At 48.4% G+C, this 21,694-nt stretch overlaps 1 protein-coding gene across 3 annotated transcripts in view; it reads right to left on the bottom strand.

Annotated features, from left to right (window-relative positions):
- Positions 1-11,263, bottom strand: part of ESYT3 (extended synaptotagmin 3) — a 44,240-nt gene extending 32,977 nt beyond the window's left edge. Inside the window, exon 1 of one of the 3 annotated variants that reach the window (XR_014773518.1) lies at positions 10,689-11,263. Coding sequence is in view for 2 of the 3 variants with exons in the window: in XM_084752232.1 (XP_084608358.1) it covers positions 10,689-11,027 (339 nt within the window). In the remaining variant the exon portion in view is untranslated. The remainder of the gene's footprint in view (positions 1-10,688) is intronic. The other 2 variants (XM_084752232.1, XM_084752231.1) reach the window with 2 other exon arrangements.
- Between the last annotated feature and the right edge of the window lie 10,431 nt (positions 11,264-21,694).

Genomic DNA, 21,694 nt, shown 5'->3' with positions numbered 1-21,694 from the left:
TGGCTCTGAGGCTAAGGCTCCATGTGAAAGCTCCACGTGAGAGCGCGCGCACGCACACACGCACGGACGCACGCATGCACGCTCGCACGCACATGCTGTGCACATGGACTTGCTGCTCAAATTGATGTTTCTACTCCCATCTCACGCTCTGATGGGATGAGACCTACACATTTTGGGGTACTGTACAGAGAAGTCCTGCGAAGGTTAGTCACTGGCCCTCAGGCTGCCTGTCTGGGACTGGAGCCCACACAGCAGGGGCCAATGCAGGGGCTTTTCTAGGAAAGCAGCATCCCACTCTCACTCGTTTTTCTCATGAGAAAGCACAGCTCCCGCCTTTCCCCTTCTTACCGTCAGGAGGCAAATGTCTAGCCATGAAAACGACTTCATTTTTACTTTCTGTTTGAGACATCTCTCACTAAGTAATCCAGGCTGGACTCAAACTTGCTTTCCTGCTGCCTCCCCCTCCTGAGTCTGGAGATTACAGGTGTGTGGCACGCCTGCCTGACAACTACTTTTAAATTGCCCCCTTTCTGCTTTAAATTACCCTGCTAAACATGCTTTCAGAGAAATAATTGCTCTGCCAACCTGTCTGGCGCTATCCTGTAATCCACAGGCTCTTAATAACACACCCAGCTAGCAAACTGGTCTAAACCAGCTGCACCCAGCAACAGAAAGGCTGATTAGCTGGAACTCCATTGGGTGGCCAACAGCCTGCTAAGGATAAGGACTCAGAACTGTCCACAAAGTAGGTTTTCTCAGATGTGGTGTGTTCATGTTATGTATGTGCATGTGTGTGTGCAAGTGTTTGTACATGTGTGTGTGTGTGTGTGTGTGCAGGTGTATGCGCATGTGTGTGCAGGTGTATGTACATGTTTGTAGCAGGTGTGTGTACAGGCATATGTACATATGTGTGGGGGCCAGAGATCAACAGTGGGTGTCTTCCCCACCTTTTTAAACCTTTTTTTTAGATTTAATGTGCGTGCGTGCCTGCGTGTGTACGTGTGTGTGTGTGTGTGTGTGTGTGTGTGTGTGTATACATGTAGGCACCAACGGAGGGCAGAAGAGGCATTGAGTCCTTTGGAACTAGAGTTGCAGATGGTTGGGAGCTGCCATGTAGGTGCTGGCCGCTAAGCAGGGTCCTCTGCAAGAGTAGTAAGCACTCTTAACCACTGAGCCATCGCTCCCCTCAGCCCCAGCCCCAGAGCAGTGACACTGGAAACTGACAGAAAGGTCAATGATCCAGACAAGGTTGACAATACCTAGAAGTTAAAAAAAAAATTACCTTCTTGCTCATCAGACTAATAAGAGCCCTAAAATAATAGTCACAGAGCCTGGTGAGGCAACCATGAAGTGAACAGAAGTCCCTTTAAAATGCCCGTAGGCTTTAAGTGGACGTAGTATTGATCTGCCTTCTGTATATTTATCTTTACACTTGTAGATTAGTAAAGCTCTCAACTCTCATTGGAGAAACATTCTGCACTGTAAAACAGTTAAAACCAAGACTCACAAGTGGGCCACTTGCCGAGAGGACATGGTGGTGGAGTGCTCAGCCCTAAGTGGGACATCTATAGCATAGCCCCGCCCCTTCCCCAAGGCTCAGGGAACATGACAAAAGACAGGTCAAAGACTCTAAGAGCTGAGAACTGCTGCAAAACAGCATCTTTTCGGACATGACAGGACCACTGCACCCGTGACCGCCCAGCCCCGTGGTTGCCTGAGTAAGACTTACACAAGAGCAAGCCGGTCGAAGCTCCAGCGTGGTTGAGGAAGGGGGTTACAGATCCCTCCTAGCGGAGGAGCTACTGAGAGTTGAAAACCCCTGGAGTAGGCAGAGTTATCTTCTCCAGGGGTCTGGCCATGCTCTACAAGTGGACGGTCCTGCAGCCATGCACACACGGGCAGCTCTAACTGCACATACAGGTGGCGCTAACTGGCTTCCATGGCGCTCACATCTCATCAAAGAACCTTCTACTTTTGCAGCAGCCAGAAAGAACCACAGCCAGTCGAAATGTAGACTATATGATCATGTGGTGCCCAGGCCCAAATCGGACATCTATAAAACAACCCCACACCCAAGGCACAGGGACCGTTATAAAGGGCAGCGGGGTGGGAGAGCAGGGACCGTTAAAAAGGGCGGTGGGGTGGGGGGTGGGGGGCGAGAAAGACAAAGAGACCAAGAGCTGAGGGACAAGGACTGTTTCATGACAGTTTCTTCTAGACAACACAGGGATGTTGCTCCCCTGCCTCTCAGCAATATGGGTGCCTGCAGGAGACGGAGAAAGAACACCCCAATTGGCAGGCCAATGTAGATACAGGAAAAGTTTCCAACGCCACCAAACCTGGACAGAGCGCTGGAGGCAGACAGTGAAGGGAGAGCCAGCTTAGTTTTGTTCCTTTTCTTTTCCTTTCTTTTTATTTCCCAAGAATGAGACCCCAATCCTAAGGCGTCAGCCTTAAACACATGCAAATAAGGGCAACACTAGTGGACTCAGTAGTGTGTGTGTGTGTGTGTGTGTGTAACAAAGCTAAGTATAGACAAAGAGGTTATGAATTCAAGAAAAAGTACGGGGTGGGCAAAGGACATAGGACATGGGAGGAGTTGGGGGGAACAGAAGCGGGTAGAAGGGGTACAAACACAGTGTGCTGACAAATAAAATCCTAAAATTAGAGAAAGAAAAAAAGAAAACATCAAGTTGGGGGGTGGTACATGCTAGGGGAATTAAGAAAAAGTAGGGGGTGGATATGATAAAAATATATTGTACATATGTATGAAATTCTCAAAAGAACAAATAAAAAATATATTTTGTGTTCATAGGCTTTGATATGACTCTACACTAGGAAATTGAAGAAAAATTACTAAGATCTATAAAGCATCTATAGAGTCATTAGCTCAAAGGTTTTTGTTCTAGATTTTTAAATTTTATGTGTGAAATGTTTTGCATGCAAGTATGTCTGGGCACCATGTGCGTTCAGAAGAGGGAGCTGCCATGTGGGTGCTGGGAATTGAACATAGGTCCTGTGGAAGAGCAGCCAGTGGTTTTAACCACTGAGCATCTCTCCAGCCCAGCCGGTTTTTTTACTGAGGGCTGCTGTGTGCTGAGCCCTGAGCCAGGAGCTGAGGGAACAGAAACAACAGAGCAGCAGCCTTGCCTTAGGAGAGCTTCAGTCTGGAGGGAAGTCAGACACACGCTGGAAGGCACAAATCAGCGTGCGAGCCGGGGTGAGCCAGGGTGATAAGAGTGCGCTGAGGGAGCCTCAGCCCAAGGAGCAGGCCTGAGGGTGATGCAATGAGCTGGGCCTGGGAGTAAGCTGTGGAGGACTCAGACTGGTAGATCATACGCGGGAGAAATGTGAAAATACACCGTCAGTATTAAAGAAACGGTTAAGTAGCTTATGGAATATTCTTAGCATGGAAACCATACTTATTAAGAGTGCTGTTAGGGAACATTTGCAATAGGCTAAGACTATGGTAAGCAATGGTGCTGGAGAGATGGCTCAGCAGTTCAAAGCACTGGCTGCTCTTGTACTGAACCCAGATTTGATGGTCAGCACCCAGACGGTGGCTCACAACCTCTGTAACTCCAGCTGCAGGGCATCTGACACACCTTGCTGGCCTCCAAGGACATCAGGCATGCACATGGTGCTCACACATACATGCAAGTAAGCACTCATGCACATAAAATAAAAAAAACCGAAATCTTCTTTTAAAAGAACATCAACAGGCGGTGGTGGCGCACGCCTTTAATCTCAGCACTTGGGAGGCAGAGGCAGGCAGATCTGTGAGTCTGAGGCCAGCCTGGGCTACAAAGGGAGTCCAGGATGGCCAAAGATACACAGAGAAACCCTATCACGGGGGCAAAAAAAAAAAAAAAAGAATATAAAAAAATAAGGAAAAGCATAGGTCCATTTTGCCTTTAACTTTCATATATGGTCTGAGCACAGGAGTGTTCACAGAACCATGTGGGGGGGATCTGTGTGCTTTTTAAAGTCTGTCTTTTGCGCCTTCCATGTATTTTACAAGGGGAACACATTTACTTTCATGGCTAAGAAAGCCAGACTTTGAACAAGTTTATAAAAAGTAAACACAAAGGAATAACGAATGCTGAGTGAATACTTGAAAAAGTGTTCAACATCCTTAGCCATTGGGAAAGGCAAATTAAAATTACCTCGAAAGAGTCCACTTTAGGCTACTCAGGATGACTATCATCAAGAAAGCAGTGACAAATGCTGGCACATGAGCATGTGGCACATGAGGCTGTGGGGAAAGAGGAACCCATATTCACTGCCTGTGGGAGTGCAGACTTGTGCAGCCACTATGTAAATCAGCGGGGAGGTTTCTTAGGAAAAAAATAAAAATAAAACTACCTTGTGAGCCAGCCATTCCTCTCTTTGGTCTATACCAGAAGAACCACAGAAACCCTTGCACGTCTATGTTTATTGCTGTACTGTTCACAACAGCTGGGAAATGGAATTAGCAAGAAGAATAGATAAAAACAAAACAAAACAAAAGAGTGGTGCATGTGTGTGTACAGCCACAAAAAAAGATAAAATCAAGACATTTACAAGAAAATATTGGAAGTCATTAGGTTAAGTGAAATAAGCCACAGTCAGACGAGCACCACGCTTTCTTTCACATGTGTAGTCTAGATTTAAAATTAGACATAGGATACGTGTAAATGTATATATTTGTATATGTGGTCATGAAACCAGAAAGGGGACCGTGAAAGGAAGCGCTCTTAAGGGAGTGAAGGGGGAAGGGGAGGCTGTAGAATCACATGGCATGAAGATGGGTGTCAGCGTTAGTAAGGGAACCAATGAGAGAGGAGTAGGGACAACACAGGAGGGCGGGGGAAGGGAAACGATGAGAATAAAGTAAGAATACATATATGAAAATGCCACACTGTATTCTAACCTTAAAAATTTGAAAAAAATTAACATTTTGAAGGAGGAATTATTTTAAATAAAAATAAACATGTGCAAAGGGATGGGTGGGGGGATTATGGAATTCTGAAATGGTCCAAAGAAGTTCCTTGGTTTCAGGGACACATGACACATCGGTATATGTAGGACGGGAGTGGCCCTGCCTTGCTGCAGGGACAGAGTGTGAGACCTGGTCCCTGGGTCCCTGTGAGAGTAGATGGGATCAAATCTCACATCCTCATTTGGAGTGAGGTGTGTCAAAACAAAAAACAAAAACAAAAACAAAAACAAAAAGTTGCTTGTCCATGGGGGTGGGACATCCAGACACATCTTTAATCCTGCCTCAGTATCTACTGAGAAAGGAAGTCCAGCTTCCTGCACCTGTGAGCAGCTCTGTACTGAAACTCTGTGTTCCCAGAGACAAGGAACCCCTGGGGCTCCAACGGCGGGAGAAACTCTGCATAGGGAAGGTGAAGCAGGAAGAGGCTAGAGTTTGCATATAAAGTGCCCCTGAAAAGGGGCCAGTCTTAGAGCAGCAGCTTTCAGAGGCGGGGCTTTCAGGAAGTGACTGGATCACTAGGGCCCTGACGTCACGAATGGATTAATCCCCCAGTAGAGTCATAGCTGGACGCATTGCTGAGAGGTGATGGAGCCGTTAGGAGGCGGGGCCTGGCTGGAGGAAGCAGATGACTGGAGGCCCGCTCTGAAGGGTGTGTGTTGTCTCAGGCCTCCGTCTCCGAGGGAGCAGCACAGGGCTCCCAATGGCACGCGCTCTCACTGCCAAGATGTGCTACCTAACCTTTAATCTGAATTTCATGGATTCAGCCAACTCAGTGAGCCAAATGAATCCTTCCTCTAATATTTGGTTCCTCTAAGGTATATTTGTCGCTGTGATAAAACCAGTCACAGAAAGGCAGGCTAGGGTCCCCAGCCCGGTTCACCAGTACAGATAGACCATGACCCTGATGTTGTAACCCTCACAGTTCTCCGTGAGGAAGCTCATACCTCCCTACGTCACCAGGGACAATTCTCATTGAAGTGCCACCTCCGCTTGCTTCTGAGGTGCTACGACAGGAGCCAGAGGAGGCTAGCAGTTGACTTCCATTCCTCTCTGGACAGTGGGGAGGGGCTTGCCACACAGGAGGGCGGGGCTGTTCCTACCTACAACACTAATCTGCATCAACCATGTCACTGGGGTCTTTGGGCACCTGCCTGCAGGAGAGGTTGTTGCCCCCAGACACTCCTGTCCAAGCATGAATCAGGACTTCTCAATGAAGGCACAGGCACTCTCAAGTGAAATTGAATTTTGTGAGATACTGTCCTTCTTCCTCCCCCCCCTCAACCCCCCACCCCTGCGCCAGTGTGTATGAGTGTTGAACCTGCATGTACATCCATGCACCGCATGTGTGCCTGGTGACCAAAGAGGTGGTAGGCCTCCATGTGGGTGCTGGGAATTGAACCCGGGTCCTTTGCAACAACAGCAAGTGCTTCTAACCATTAAGTCAACTCTCCTGCCCCTAGAATCTGCATCTTAAGTGACCAAACCTGTGGAAAGTTTTGGGTAGAGCCCCCCACCTTTACCGCAGTCCTGCCTGCCTGCCTGCCTGCCTGCCATAGTAGCTCTGCTAATAGAAAGGTTTCCTGGGCTGTCCCCACCTGCTTTAGTTCCCCCCACCCCACCCCACCCCCGCCCCGGCCACTGCCCCAACCCCCGACCCCAACCCCCTGGAACTGCTCAATATCTTAGATTTCTACTGTGTCTTGGAATAAACCGTTCTCATGGGCCCATGTCCCATCTCTGCTCGATGGTCCTTCAGGGGCAGAGAGTATGGGACACGTCTGTGGCTCATCCCACAGAAGTGTGCCTCACACGTTGCAAGCCCTCTATAAATGCTTGGTGACTGAGTACAGGATGAACACACAGATGCCTAAAATCCTTGTGCTGGGCTTGGAGGAAAAGGACGCCTATGCTCTGTCACACTTATTGCCCAATCCTGGCCTAGGACACTGTAAGTCTATGAAGCATCACCAAGACACGGGACAGAAACACAAAGGGCATGACTGAGCCATTGCCTCCTCTTCTTTGCTGAGGTTAGGCCCAACTCTAAACTGACTTGTATGACCGCTTAGAGCTATGGGCGCCACAAGATAGGAAGTTCTCCCTAGTGCCACATGGCCCTCAAGGCCTTTGGTGGCCGCTGGCTACAGCACCAAGCTTTGTGAACTCATTTGAGAGTGCCCAGGCTCGCTGCATTAACTTCTAATTAACAGAACTATCAGTGAGGATGTGGTGGGTTCTAGAAGGGCTGTGGCTCCTCCCACAGTAAGAATGGCTGATGGTCAGCCCCTGACAAGGCAGCACTCAGGCCCTGGCTGGCTGTCTAAATGGCCAGGGATGCTGATGAGGGACAATCTGGGGATGCTGCTGCTGCTGCTGCTGCTGCTGCGGTGGCGGCTGCCTCCACACATCTATCACTTTGAGTGGGTGGCTACCTCCCCTGGCTGTTGTATTGGCACCTCCAGTCATATGGAGGGTGAGTAAGATAGGTTAGGGAATAGGTCCTGGGGCGTGGGAGATGGGTGAGATGAAGGCAGAGAAAAGCTGACTTGGGCTTGGTTCATGCCTAAAAGGACCCTCCAGATGAGCATCGCCTGCAGCTTCATTATTTTCCGAGAGGTCCAGAAGCCCTGAGACAGGCATACTGTGGTGAACGCTCAGAGACCCCCACCCCCAAGTCTACACCTCCTCCCTTTCCACAGCAGCACCACCTGCCAGCAAGGGTTAACTGTCCCCAACCAAGGCTGCCAGTTGGGTTGCTATCAACTGGCAGTAACAAGCTGGGCTGGACCCGAAACCACAGACAGACAAATTGCCAATGCTTCCCAGTTCTTTCCACTCTCTACCCTCCCTCAGGCTATTTGCCTGCTAACCGGCTCTCAGCCTTCACACAACCCATCAGACCAGGAGCCAGGGAAGGCGTTCACGAGGCTTCACTCTTTACCAAAACAGAGCCAAAGTAAATACCTGATAAAATAAGGCTAATGAAAGGCTCAGTGAATGCCCGGGAAGTGGGGGAGGGAAGGGTAAAGGCCCACTCCATGTGCCATGGAAACAGCAGGTGCTGACCCCACGAAGACTCTTGAGGGCCCAGCGAGAAGGTCCAGCGCTGAAGGCCGGTGGGTTAATACTGTGGCACTGAAACCCCAAAACTACGGAGCGGGGCCAGCAAGAGCCTGGCAGAAAGTCTCATCTCCCTGAGGCTCTCCGTGCACCCGCCCACTTCCTCCACTCTCTGATGCCAATCAGCCCCTGAAAGACACATTTGCTACTGGGAGACGTGTTCGTTGGTTTAATGCTGAGATTAGGTCCTCGGGAAGCTTAGAAAACAACTTTTACTGAACGCCTACTGGTGATTGGCTCTGAACAAGTGCTTTACTTTTGGTAGTGTTTTGTTTTGGTTGGCTGAGAAAAGATCCCCTGTGTCCTAGGCTGGCGACAAACTTGCTGCGTAGATAAAGCTGGCCTTGAACTCCTGATCCTCTTGCCTCTGTGTCTGGAGTGCTCCGACTCTTCCAGCTGTGCCTGATTCTGAACTTGGGAGTTTCAAATACTCAGCTCATTACAAGCAGCACATGGAAACAGCTTTGGGTGGGGGGTGGGGGGATTAAGGCAGCAGTGTCAAGGTGTCCTTAAGTGTTTGCATGTTACCCTCCACACTGCAGCCAGGGCTCCCTTACTCCTTGAGTTTATAAGTAGAATGTGTTCCTATTCTGAGGTAGAAAAACGGGCCTCAGCTTTCCTACTTCATCCCACATGAGGCTAGTCAAAAGGCCACATCTGCACCCAGCTGTGCACCCTTCCCTGGTGTTCATGGTAAAGGAACCTGTAGCCCTGCTTATTCCTTCTTTTCTGCAGTGTCTTTCGAAATCTTGCACTGGGCCCTTACATGGGCTACAGCCTTCAAAATGTGACCATGTCTCCCTCATGCCTGGCCTCCTCTCAGCCCAATCAACTCTGACCACACATGTTAGACAGGCTGAGCATGCATTGCTCCTCAGTGTGCCCAGCCCATTCCTCTGGGCTGGGTTCACAAGCCTCTCTAGGCCTGCAGAGCCCTGCCTAACATCACCACTTCAATCTCCAAGTTTACCTTAGGAGCTGACCCTCAGAGCCAGCCAGCCACAGTAGCTAAGAGAGTCTGGAAAAACCCAGACTGTGGGAAGACACTGTAAAAGGCAGGTGGCTGCAGTCTAGGGACAAACTGATGGGAAAATCAAGAAGATGTCCACTGGAGGCCTCTGGCCCCCTGACTACACTCTATGCAAGTTCCTGCTTCTAAGGTCCCCAGACATCCATGACAATTACCTAACGTGTACCAGCCTCCTGCCTGAGACTGGCCTCTCTAAGAGACACCATCGTCTTCTCTCTGTGTGTTCCACAGCCACAGGGATGGGATCTGTTCCTGTGGCTTCTACTCTAGGAAGATGCTCACTGGGGATTCACTGTGAACCCTCGTCAGCAAGCATTTGGCCGCCTCAATCCAAATCCTCCTGTGTACAAAGCTTTAGTGCGGAGCCACCCATTAGTGCTATGGGATAAACCGAACCTCCTGTCTCACAACTCACATGCCTCAGACCGTGACCACCTTTACACAGTCTTGATGGATCTAACTAAGTTAAGCTAAGCTCATGGGCCTGAGCGCCACGATTGGTGTCCTTGTATGAAAGAGAAAACACGTGGGGCCACAGGTACATAGAGGGAAGAGCACGTGAAGACAAGATGCCATCCACAGGCAGAGCAGAAGAGAGGAGAGGAGGGTGGCCTCAGAAGAAACGGACCCAAAGGAGCCTAGATCTTGAATTCTCGTTTCTGTCGTTCAAGCCACCCCTTCTGTCGTACTTTGCTGTGGTGGCCTTAACAAACTACACACAGCAAGACTTGATTTCCAAACGGGAATCAACAAAGCCAATTCTAACGTTTTTCTCAAACCTCACTTCAGAGGCTACTATTACTGGCAGGTGTGATGCGCTTAGATTCAGCTGGGCTTTAGAGTTCAGGCCACATGCAAGGCAGAGGAAATGAGTGTTCTGGGGACCTCTGCGTTATCGCCCCTGTGAGTCTAAGCTACAGGAAAGGAATTTGAGAAGTAGGGGCCCCCAGCACCACAAGTGTCACGTCTGTCACCAACCCTTGGTCTCCTTTGGTCAATGTTTGTGAAACTTCCAATCCTAAGGACTGCCCAGCGTTCCTGGAGGTCCCATCCCCCTAAGATGGGGGCATAGACTTTGTTTTTATGTGAGCCAGGTAGGGTTCTCAGAACCAGATGCATTTGAGAAGCCAGAGCCCGGCCTGCCGCCACCAGGAGGTGGATTTGCCCCTTGACTGAGAGTGTACCATAGCTTGCGCATCCCCATGGCTTACGAGGAAAGGGGACAGTGGTCCACGCAGCATCCCGACCTGGTACCTTCAGCCCGGGGGTAGGGGGGGTGGGGGGGCGGGTATTCCTGCCAGCCCTCTGCTCCCATCACTGCGGTAAGTGTCCATTTAAGTGTTACGCCCTGCGCTAGACCAACAGGCGGTGGAAGAACCGCCCTCTGTTTCTCACGCGAGTAACTTTATGAAGTCCTGGACGCCCAGTTTTTCTCCTTGGTGTTTCCCGCCCCGGACTTTTTCTGGGGCCGGGGGGGTGCTTACATGAAGCTCGGGAGTGCACCCCAGCTCCCCCTCGAAAGCCCACAGTCCTCCCGCCCGGCCCGGCCCGGCTTACCCAAGCCGGCAGGTGCTGGCCCCGCAGCTCGCGGCTGATGAACTCGCGCTCGTGCTCCAGGAATTCGAAGGCGGCCTCCAGGCGCCCCAGCTTCCCGCGGCGGTTCCGGCGCCACCACATCCAAAGCAGGGCGCCAAGCAGCAGCCAGGTGACGCTGAGCCCCAGGTAGCCCGCCAGGTAGACGGGAGCCAGGTAGAAGAGCACACGCGCCACGAAACCGTAGAGCTCCGGCAGCAGCTGGCCGGACAGGCGCGGCTCGGGGCCCCGTGCGCGCTGGCCTCTCTCCCGGGTGTCGGGGCCGTGGGGCGAGCTCGGGGCGCACGGCTCCTCCGCCTGCATCTTGCTGTCGCCGTCTTGCCTTCTTCGGAAGCTTCACCCCAGCTCAGGTTGGAGCACCTCTTATGCCTGCGCACATCTGTTCTCAAGGCACAAGGACCCCGATGCCGCGCCGCTCCTGCTCTGCCAAGCCTCTCTGCGATTTGAGCTCCGGTACTCTGGCTCTGGACTGGGAATAAGGCCAGCAGGGTGGAGCTTTGGCAAACAGAGAAATCCGGAAGTCTCCGCCACCAGGGGCGGGACCAGATGAAAAGGGGCGGGGTCACCCCGATGTTGCCTTGAGTGCACCCTGGGAACCCAAAATCTGACATAGACGTCTACAGGATGGGTGTGCAGTTGCCATTTGGGATGGGCTGAGGGCTACTCTACTCGTGGGCCCAACTGACTTATTATGGATAAGCCACCTAAAACCTGTTCCTTATACACAGTATTATCTGGCCTTTTTGAGAGGTGTGTTCCAGACCAGGGCCAGGGTGGACCCCGAGGCTGGAAGTCCAAATTAGTCCTTAGAGAGTGCAATGCTGTTCTCCGTTAAGCTTCCTGTTAAGTAAGACTGGACTCAGCCTCCAGCACAGCCAAGGTGATCTTAGGGGCCCTTCTGCTCCCCTCATTCTAAGCAACCATTAGGCTGGGAGCTTCCAGGAGCCTGGTTAGCTTCACATACAAGCCGTTTGCTCTCCCTTGGTGCGTCCAGACAGGGCGAGTGACCCGTGAATGGAAAAAGAAAGGGGAAGCAAGCCCTGAGGTTCTTGGGAATCCGTGCGGCCCAGGGCTTCTGTGGAGCCCTGTCTGACCAATCAGACAAAAGGAGTGTGCCTCCCTAGTTCAGACAGTGACTCACCTTGTGGATGGCACATATTGTGGGTGCCCACACAAGAGGTCACAGCAATGACCGGATGGTGAGACAGTTGACAGACGGGAGTACAGGCTTGATTTGGAGTAATCTCTTTCAATTAATTTCATTCTCTTTCGACAGTTGATGAAAGACCTAGCCCCATAAACAATCAAAAGATGACTGGTTTTTTGTTTTTTTCTTTTCTCGCACCCTTTCCCTCCTCTCTTCTCCCTCCTCCCCTCTGGATAAAATTATTTGCTGCGAGGTGTTGGATGGGTGGCTCCTTGGTTAAGAGCACTTACTTCTCGTGTAGAAGAACACTAGAGTGTTCAGATCCCAGCACCCACAACAGGGTCACCAAGCTCATGTGACTCCAGCTCCAGGGGATGGCCTTGTGTGTGTCTCTCTCTCACACACACACACACACACACACACACACACACACACACACACACACACACTTTAAAATTAAAAAAAAAAATCTAAAATAAAAGCAACTTCTTTGTCCCAGTAAGGTTTTACAACTGTATGTTCCTGGAAGTCAGAACACTGAATCATCTTCTGTTCTTGGTCTCAGGCTAAGCCAGAAAATCATCAACAACAAAAACAAACAAGTCGGGCAGTGGTGGCCCACACCTTTAATCCCAGCACTCCAGGTGGATCTCTGTGAGTTCGAGGCCAGCCTGGTCTACAAAGCAAGCCCAGAACAGCCAAGGCTACACAGAGAAACCTTGCCTTGAAAAAACAAAAACAAAACAAAAAACATAAACTCTCCTTCAGTGCCTTTGAAGAGTCAACTATATTAAAACTGCAGTAAAGTTTCTGAACAGTCTTACAGATAAAGGCTGTTAAACACAATTTAACCCAGTGTTTCTCCAATTGTTTACTACGGAACCCACTTCTTAAGACACTTCTCCTTTGCTTGGCCCAGCTCGGCAGAAGCTAAAGACATTGGGGCTATGTATTAAGGACACAGACCTGACTTGAGCAGTGTGAGGCAGAAAGGATTCACAAGATACGTGGACTGGGAAATTATCTGTTCCTCTCCCTTACACGACACTGTCCTTCTCCCCACGCCCACCCCAGTGTCTAGCACTGCAGGTGCAGGGCCAGAGACAGTGCCCAGACCTGGTTAGACTGCCAAACTCCTTGGGGACAGCATGCACCGTGTTCACCATCCCCTTTGCTTTTCGTGTTCACTAGCTCCGTACCTCCTGTACCTCCTGGCTTAGTGCGTTTGCAAAGAATGTGGAGGTGATGCCTGTGAGGGAGCGTCCCCGTTGGGCAGAAAGTGGTTGAGTGTGTGTGTGTGTGTGTAATGGACACTCACCAAGACATATGTCCAGCATTGGACCCATGGACACCATCAGGGACGTTATTGCCCCAGCTGCATTTTTCTATCTGTTCCTGAACACATCAAGTTCATTCAACAGCAAAGCTTCCGGGTTCCTCTGCGAAGAATGGCCCTTCCGTACAGTACATTGGAGAATGTTATCAGATTTTTTTCCATTTCTCTGAGCCCTGTTTATAATGACAGCAAATTGCTTCCATAAGTCAACTATATGAGACTGTTGAGAATATGGCATCTTATCCCCCAACCTGAGGTCACGATTGTGCCGAGGACATGGCTACGATTCCTTCTCTCCACCTGGATCTAGTACAGTGCTCCATTCTGGGTAGATGTCTGTGAGTTCAAGGCCAGCCTGGTTTATACTGTGAGTTCCAGACCAGCAGGGAGACATAGTGAGGCCCTATCTTATAAATAAATAAATAAATAAATAAATAAATAAATAAATAAGATAGGGTGCACAGTGATCAAGGAAAACAACTGAACTGTACCTTTTGCTTTCACAGGCACACAGACAGACAGACAGACAGACAGACAGACACACACACACACACACACACACACACACACACACACGGGACACACACGAGGGAAATTTGTGCATAGACACACAGAGGAAATAATGAAAGGGAAGCCACATTGAGACTGAAGTTGGATCTGGAGTTCTGCAGCTATCAACCGAGGTACGGAAGATGGCAGCTCAGCAGAAGATAAGAAAGAGCAAAGGAGATTGTGGTCTCAGGCTACCTGGGTCTTAAAACAATATTCAAGGCACCTAAGTTGTGTAACGTTGCAGCGCGGTCCTCCGAGAAGTGCACAGCCCTTACCAGCTGCCAGGGACTGGTCCAGGCACGGGAGAGGATGGAGAGGATGCTGTCCCTGTTAGATGACACACAGTAACTGGGGAAGAAGGACAATGAAGCCCGTGTGTGAGCAGGAGAAGCAGGGGCAAGGGCTGCTTTGGCCAGGGTTACTTGGAAACGGTTCCTCTTAGAGCTGGGCATTTGAGTTTAGAACTGAACCCAAACACGTACACACGACCCCACAATCTTAAAACCCTCAGCATCTTGTCAAATCATCTCTCTTTTGGAAAACAAAGATAAATATCCATTGTTACGTGTGTTTTGCATCTCACATGGACCTACTTCTTTGTGGTCGTCACTGTCAGACCTGGCTTCCTTGAGGACAGCCCCTTCTTGCAAGTGACACACCTTCGTGTCTCTGTGCTGGGTATCCAGCTTGACTCTGGAGCAGGCTGGGAGAAGATTGTCTGCACTTGAAGGGTTAAATCAAAGCGCAGGCACTTCTGGACTCTGGGATTGTGGGAAAGATGCATGATTCTTGGCTGTCCTACTTCCTCATCCTTAAGATGGAAATTGTTATAATGCTTGAGTCAGAGAGTGGCTGTGTGTGTGTGTGTGTGTGTGTGTGTGTGTGTGTGTGTGTAAAGCACTGTATGTAAAGCACACTGGCCCACCTGAGGACTTTTGTGTGCATTGTTTGATTTGTAAAACTGGAATGCATTTGTGTACAATTTTCACAACTTTGTTTGTTTTTGTCTGTTTTTCAAGACAGGGTTTCTCCGTGTAGCCTTGGCTGCCCTGGACTCTCTTTGTAGACCAGGCTGGCCTTGAACTCACAGAGATCTGCCTGCCTCTGCCTCCTGAGTGCTGGGGCTAAAGGCATTCACCACCACACCCGACCAATTTTCACAATTTTTAAATTGAGTTAAAATGCAAAAAATGTTTACCCATTTAACCATTTTCACCTGTTTTGTTTGAGATGGTCTCCTGCAGCTCTGCCTGGCCTTCGATGTCCTTTGTAGCTGGAGATGACCTTGAATTCCTGGTCTTCCTGCTTCTCCCTCTGATGGTTGGATTGATTACAGGAGCGCACTACCCTCAGCTTATGCTGTGCTTTCGGGAGGGTGGGGGTGGCGATCGAACCTAGGCCTGTGTGAGACCTGCATCTTCAGGCTTTACATGGCTTTACCTGGCATACAGGCACTTGTGCTGTGGTCCAGTCATAAGCAATATCCAGTCTCCACAACGCCTTTCATCTTGCAAACCTAGAAATTTATACCCCTTACAAAAAAGATGGCTCAGTGGTTAAGAACACCAGAGGTCTTGAGTTCAATTCTCCCAGCAACTACATGGTGGCGCATAACCATCTACAATGAGATCTGGTGCCCTCTTCTGGCATGCAAGTGCACATGCAGATAGAACATTGTATACATAATAAATAAATCTTTTTTTTTTTTAAATGAGTCCCTATTCCCTCCCCCCACCCCACCCCCCATTGCTCAGCTTCTGGCATCAACTACTTTCTGTCTGTCTTTGGGACTCTCGTTGGGTATTACCAGGAGGCATGCGATGCTTTGTCTCTTCTGTAGCTGGCTTGTTTTACTTAGCTTAGCGTTCATTCATACAATACTGTGCATTAAGACATCCTTGATATCATGTGTTGTGTTCTGAGATGGAGTTTGCCCATACAACCCAGGCTGAATTCAAACGCCTGGATTTGGGACATCCTCTCACCTCAGGCTTGCTGAGCAGCTAGGACTCCACGCATGCCCCACTACACTCAACTGGTCCTCACTTCCTGTTTTATTATTATTATGTTCTGCCCTTCCTCTTTATGGTTAATAGTTTCAATAAACTAATTATAGCTTCGGTTTCTCAACCCACTCGCCTAGCGAATGTAAATTTGTTCTAGTGTCTTCAATTCGGAGGCTAAAATAACGATTGAGGTTCTTCCGGTGGCTTTGAGCAAACCTGACTTCAGTTAGCAGCCCCGGCGACCAGCAGAGCGCCTCTGTCTAGGGTCCTCTCTCACACACACGTGGGTCTTCTCTGACAAGAGATGGGTCTTTCCACGTCACACTGTCTAGGTTTCTTTGTTTGCCAGTCCGAGCCTGCTACACAGCTACAGATCGCCCCTCAGATCCCTGCGTAGTTATTAGAATACACGATTCTGTCCCACGATCCTCCCAAAGCTGCGGACATGTGTCCAATGGGGAAGGAAGGTCTGTGGATGCCCAGGTAATTCAAACTTCTCACCATGGCGCGGGGGTCGGGGTGTGTGGGGGTGGGGGTGCTCCTAGGCACTACCATCACCAGGTCATGACTGCTAGCACTGAAAACCTGCGCACTGCCTCTGCAGGGCGAGCGCCCCCCCCACCTCTACCCCCCCCCCGCCCCCCCCCGTAAGAAACAGGAAGCTCTGTCCTCAATGGCCTCACTGGCCTCCTGTCAGCTAGCAGGCTGGCTGCCCTTTGCAGGTGGAAAGTTCTACTTCTGGTCCCAGGATCCAACTTTGAGAGCCTATCATTTCACATTCAGTTGTTTTGATGTGTATAAGACGTGAAATTTTTCTTTTCATAAAACCAGTTATTCTCTTCAAATTAATTATGAAGTTGTTTTCAAGGAATTTTTAAGCCTGCCTGTGTTAACTGTATTTGCATGGATGGTACACAACTCTGGTTTCTTCTTTTTATGTCTAAGGGATCTGTACTAATATTTGTTTTATGGTCTTGTTATGCACACATTGTGATCTCTTCCTTTGTCTCTTTTATCAGTCTCTCTAAAGGCTTTTAAATAATGTAATTTTGACTTCCTCTTCTCCATTGTATATGTATGATTTGATCACGTCGGCTTTTATTTCCTTTCTCTGGTTGAGGTTTCATTGCTTGTTTTTCTTTTTGTTAGTTTCTTGACATAGAAATTAAAATAATTTTTAACTTGTCTTCTTTTAAGACATTTGCTAGAGCTCCCACTAAGCATAGCTACAGACGCAGCCTACGAGAGTCTGACAGATTGTCAACACTTATTAGTATTATATTGTGTAGCTCGGTAGGACAGTCCATAATCACAGCCCCAGGACCGAGGCAGCTGAGGGAGGAGGACCCTAAAAGTGTGAAAAGTGTTACGTGATCATTTTCTATTTGTATATTTATTACCCATTTATTATGTCATTAAATATAATTTACTCATAATAAAATACAGAAATAATAAAGTATATATTGGTCAACTTTTACCAGTGTAAACATATATACACATACCAAATGTTTTTTTTGTTGTTGTTGTTGGTTTGTTTTTTTTGTTTTTTTTTTTTTGAGACAGGGTCTCTCTGTGTAGCCTTGGCTGTCCTGGACTCACTTTGTAGACCAGGCTGGCCTCGAACTCAGTGATCCTCCTGCCTCTGCCTCCTGAGTGCTGGGATTAAAGGTGTGCGCCACCATGCCCGGCTTCACACACCAGATGTTAATCCACATATATGGCATATGAATTAACCCAGCAAGTGACATATAAAGCCCATACTCTGAGGAAACTACTCTTTTGAAGTCTTTAAAAATTTTGTTTAAATTTTATTTATTATTGCTATCATGTGTTTGGTATGTATATATACACATATAACACACACACATATGTGTATATATATATGTACATATATATATATATGGGGTTATATGGGGTTTGTTAACCTGACACAACCTAGAATCACCTGCAAAGAGGGAGCTTCAATTGAGGAGTTGACTCTATTGGCTTGGCCTGTGGAGCATCTCTGTGAGGGAATTTTCTTGATTGCTGCCAGATATAGGAGGTTCCATCCCTCTGTGGGTGGAGCTACCTCGGGGCAGGTGGTCCTGGCTTGTATAAGAAAACACCTGAGCAAACACAGGAGGTGGCTTGCACCAGGCGTGAATTCCCTCCTATAACTCCAAGCAGAAAATGCTCAGTTGCCCCCATGACAGTCACACCACTATTGCACCGATGGGGGTAGCTTTCCCGGCAGGTCGGCAAGCAGAGCACAGGTTCCACGGCTGGGTAAAGAATATTGGTGACGTTTCCCCAGCAGACTGCACCGTCAGGCTTTATGAATGCTTGCCACGGGAGAGGAGGACCCCCAGCTTGATTTCTCTGTGCCCTACAACACGCGCATGCACTTTCCTCAGCATTAGGCTCTGACAGTCTAGTCCTCGTGGGCAACAGAGAGCAATGCCAATATCCGGTACTGCTTCGTGGTCCTCTGAGGCCTTCCTGACCAGTGAGTGACTCATAGGGAGGAATCCTACATCTGGCACTAGGGCATTTGTTTACTAACTGGGAGCAGCATTATCTACCTATACAGAGTGTGTCCGTTCAGACTCACGTATACATAGCTATAAAGCAGTTGGTTTCCACACTTTTTCACACGGACCCGGTTTTAGTTAACCCTCCCAGCCATTCCCTCTTTCCCCCATCCGCCTTGCTCATCCCACTTTAAATCTTCCCCTGCGTTCCATCCTTCTCCTTTCGTAGCACATGTATTTTACTATCTCGTTTCTCCAACTACGTGAGGACTCTTCTCACGGCCCCTTGCTTACTTCCTGACCTCTACTGCTTCCGTTTGCAGATATCCAAGAAGCTGAAAGTAATGTCTACATTAAGAAAGAACAATAAACTAACAAGCACACACACACACACACACACACACACACACACACACACACACACACACACAAAGCTGAACATGGTGGCCCATGCCTTTAATTCCAGCACTCGGGAGGCAGAGGCAGGTGGATTGCTTTGTGTTTGAAGCCAGCCTGGTCTACAAATTGAGTCCAGGCCAGCCAAGGCTACCCAGAGAAGCCCTGCTTCAAAAAACCAAAAATAAATAAATAAATAAATAATAAAATAAAAAACAAAAACCAACCAATAAAATAAGAAACTGAATTTCTAGTTGGAAACTTCTCAAATAGCGAACTCTAGGCCCAGAAAGCTTTATTCATGTAGCTTCCAAGACACTTTTTTTTAAAAAAAAGAATTTATTTTTACTTTATGTGTATGAGTGTTAACCTGCATGTACGTCTGAGTATCACATATGTGCTTGGTGCCCACGGAGGCCAGGGAAGGGCACTGGATGCTCTGGGACTGGAGTTACAGCTGGTTATGAGGAACCATGTGGTGCTGAGAATCAAACCTGAGTCTGTGCTGTACTCTTAACTCCTGAGTGTCTCTCAGCGCCTACAAAACATTTTATTTTATTTATTTTCGGAGGACTAACAGTAAATACGGTAGCCTCGAGTTTATTTTTCTCAGATCTTTTATACAGTATTCATCCGTGTGAACCAGAAGATTCTTGGAAAAGAAACAAAAGCTACCATTTACTTTAGTTATCCATAAGCTTAGACTTCTTTCATCTCAAGGCTGAAGAAGTACATCAAGCCCACATCCTCACGAGGAATTAATAATAAACTTTCTTTTTTTATTATTATTTTTATTTAAATACTTTATTCAGATTACATCTCAGTTGTTGTCCCCTCACTTGTATCTTACCTTTCCCCCTCCCTCCCTTTTTTTACCCTTTCCCCTCCCTTATGCCTGTGACAGAAGGGGCACCTCTTCCCCCACCATATGATCACAGCCTATCAGATCTCATCTGGGGAGTCTGCTTCCCCTTCCTCTGAGCGCCACCAGGCCTCCCCACCAAGGGGAGGTGGTCAAACAGGTCAAACAGAGTTCATGTCAGAGTCAGTCCCCGCTCTCCACACAACTGTGGAGAATGCACTGTCCATTGGCTAGATCTGAATAGGAGGTCTAGGTTTACTGCATGCTTGTCCTTGATACAGTAGTTTAAGCCCCTGGGTCCAGATCCGCCAGCCTTGATGGTCTTATTGTAGGATTTCAGGACCCACTGGATCCTTGTATTTTCCCATTCTCCCATAACTCTCTCACCTGGAGTCCCAATAGCGAGTCCCAGCATCTGTCCCAACCCCCCGCTGAGTGAAGACTCTCAGAAGACACTCATGTTGGGCTAATTATAAGTGAGTATATACCATGGGTCTGGGTTAACTCAGGATGATCATTTCTACTTCCACCAATTTGCCTGCAAATTTCAAGCTTTCCTTGTTTTTAATAGCTGAGTAGTAAATGTACCATTCATTCTTCAACTCAGGGACATCTAGGTTGTTTCCAGATTCCGGCTATTACGAAGAAGGCTGCTATGAACATAGTTGAGCAAGTGTCTGCAGCCTCAGCACTCAGGAGGCTGAGGCAGGAGGATCAGAAGGCAAGATCAGTCTAGGCTATGGGGGAAAGACCAATCTATTCGGTTCCTTTGCTCGTTTCTTGCTTTGGCCACTTGGTCCTTTTCAGTTCTTTACCTGTACTGATGAGAATCCCCGGCAAGCATTTTCTCCCATTCTCCAGGCCGCCTTTTTTACTCTTGTCATTTCCTTTGCTGTGCCGTGCAGACCCTTTTTAAGTTGACACAACATCATTTGTCGCGTTGCTCCTATTTCCCAGGCTGTTCAGGAAGTCACTGCCTATGGCTAAGTTTTGAAGTGTTTCCCTTGTGTGTTCCAACACTATTTTCCATGTTTCAGGTCTTGATCCATTTTGAATAGGTTATTTTTTAATGGCATCTGGCTATATAGCTCAGGCCTTTATCACACTGTATGGCCTAGGTCACATTCAAACTTGTAGTCTTTTTGACTCAGCCCCCTGAGGGTTGGGTTTACATGAGTGTGTGCCACCACGTGCAGCTCCTAGAGTTGATTGTATACAGTGTGAGAGAGATGGGTGGGTAGACGTTCAGTCTTTTATGTATGGAAATCCAGTTTCCCAATACGACTGTCTTTTCCCTTAGTACATCTTGGCTGCTTTGTTGAGAATTAACTCGCTGCAGGTAGATGACTGGACGTGTGTATGGGTCCTCTGTCCTTTCTCACTCATTGGCCTCTATTTCTCTTTGCTTTTCTGTCGCTGTGATAAAAACACTCTGAGCAAGCCGGGCGTGGTGGCGCACGCCTTTAATCCCAGCACTCGGGAGGCAGAGGTGGGCGGATCACTATGAGTTCGAGGCCAGCCTGGTCTACAAAGTGAGTCCAGGACAGCCAAGGCTAACACAGAGAGACTCTGTCTCAAAAAACCAAAAAAACAAAACAAAACAAAACAAAACAAAAAAAACAAAAAACAAAAAACAAAAAACAAAAAACACCGAGCAAAAGCAACTTAGGGGAAGACCGGGTTTACTTTAACTTTCATTTCCAGGTTAACAGTCTACCACTGAGGGAAGGTGGGGAAGAAAGCTCTCGGACACCACAGAGGAAGGCTGCCGACTGGCTGGCTCAGCTAGATTTCTTACACAGCTTAGGTTTATCCGCCAGGGATGGTGCCGCCCATGGTGGACCGTCCCACATCAACGGCCAGTGAAGGTGCGTCCTCACAGACATGGGTAGGGGCCAGTCTAGTCGAGGCGGCTCTTCAATTGACACTTTCTCTTCCCGGGTGACTCTAGGTTGCATCAGTTGACAATAAAAACTAACCAGTGCAGTGTCTGTTTGTATGCCAAAGCAATGCTGGTTTTCCTGCTCCAGCGCTGTGAGACACTTTGAAATCGAGCATTACGGTAAACACCCTGAGCACTGCTGTTTCACTCAGAGTTACTTTGCCTCCATGCAAATTTTACTTTTTTTTTTTTCTAGTTCTGCAAATTATTGGGATT

The sequence above is a fragment of the Acomys minous genome (assembly GCF_964271855.1).
Source record: "Acomys minous genome assembly, chromosome: 13".
NCBI lineage: Eukaryota > Metazoa > Chordata > Mammalia > Rodentia > Muridae > Acomys > Acomys minous.
The sequence above is the reverse complement of the archived record's forward strand: the minus strand, read 5'-3'. Positions and strand labels throughout refer to the sequence as shown.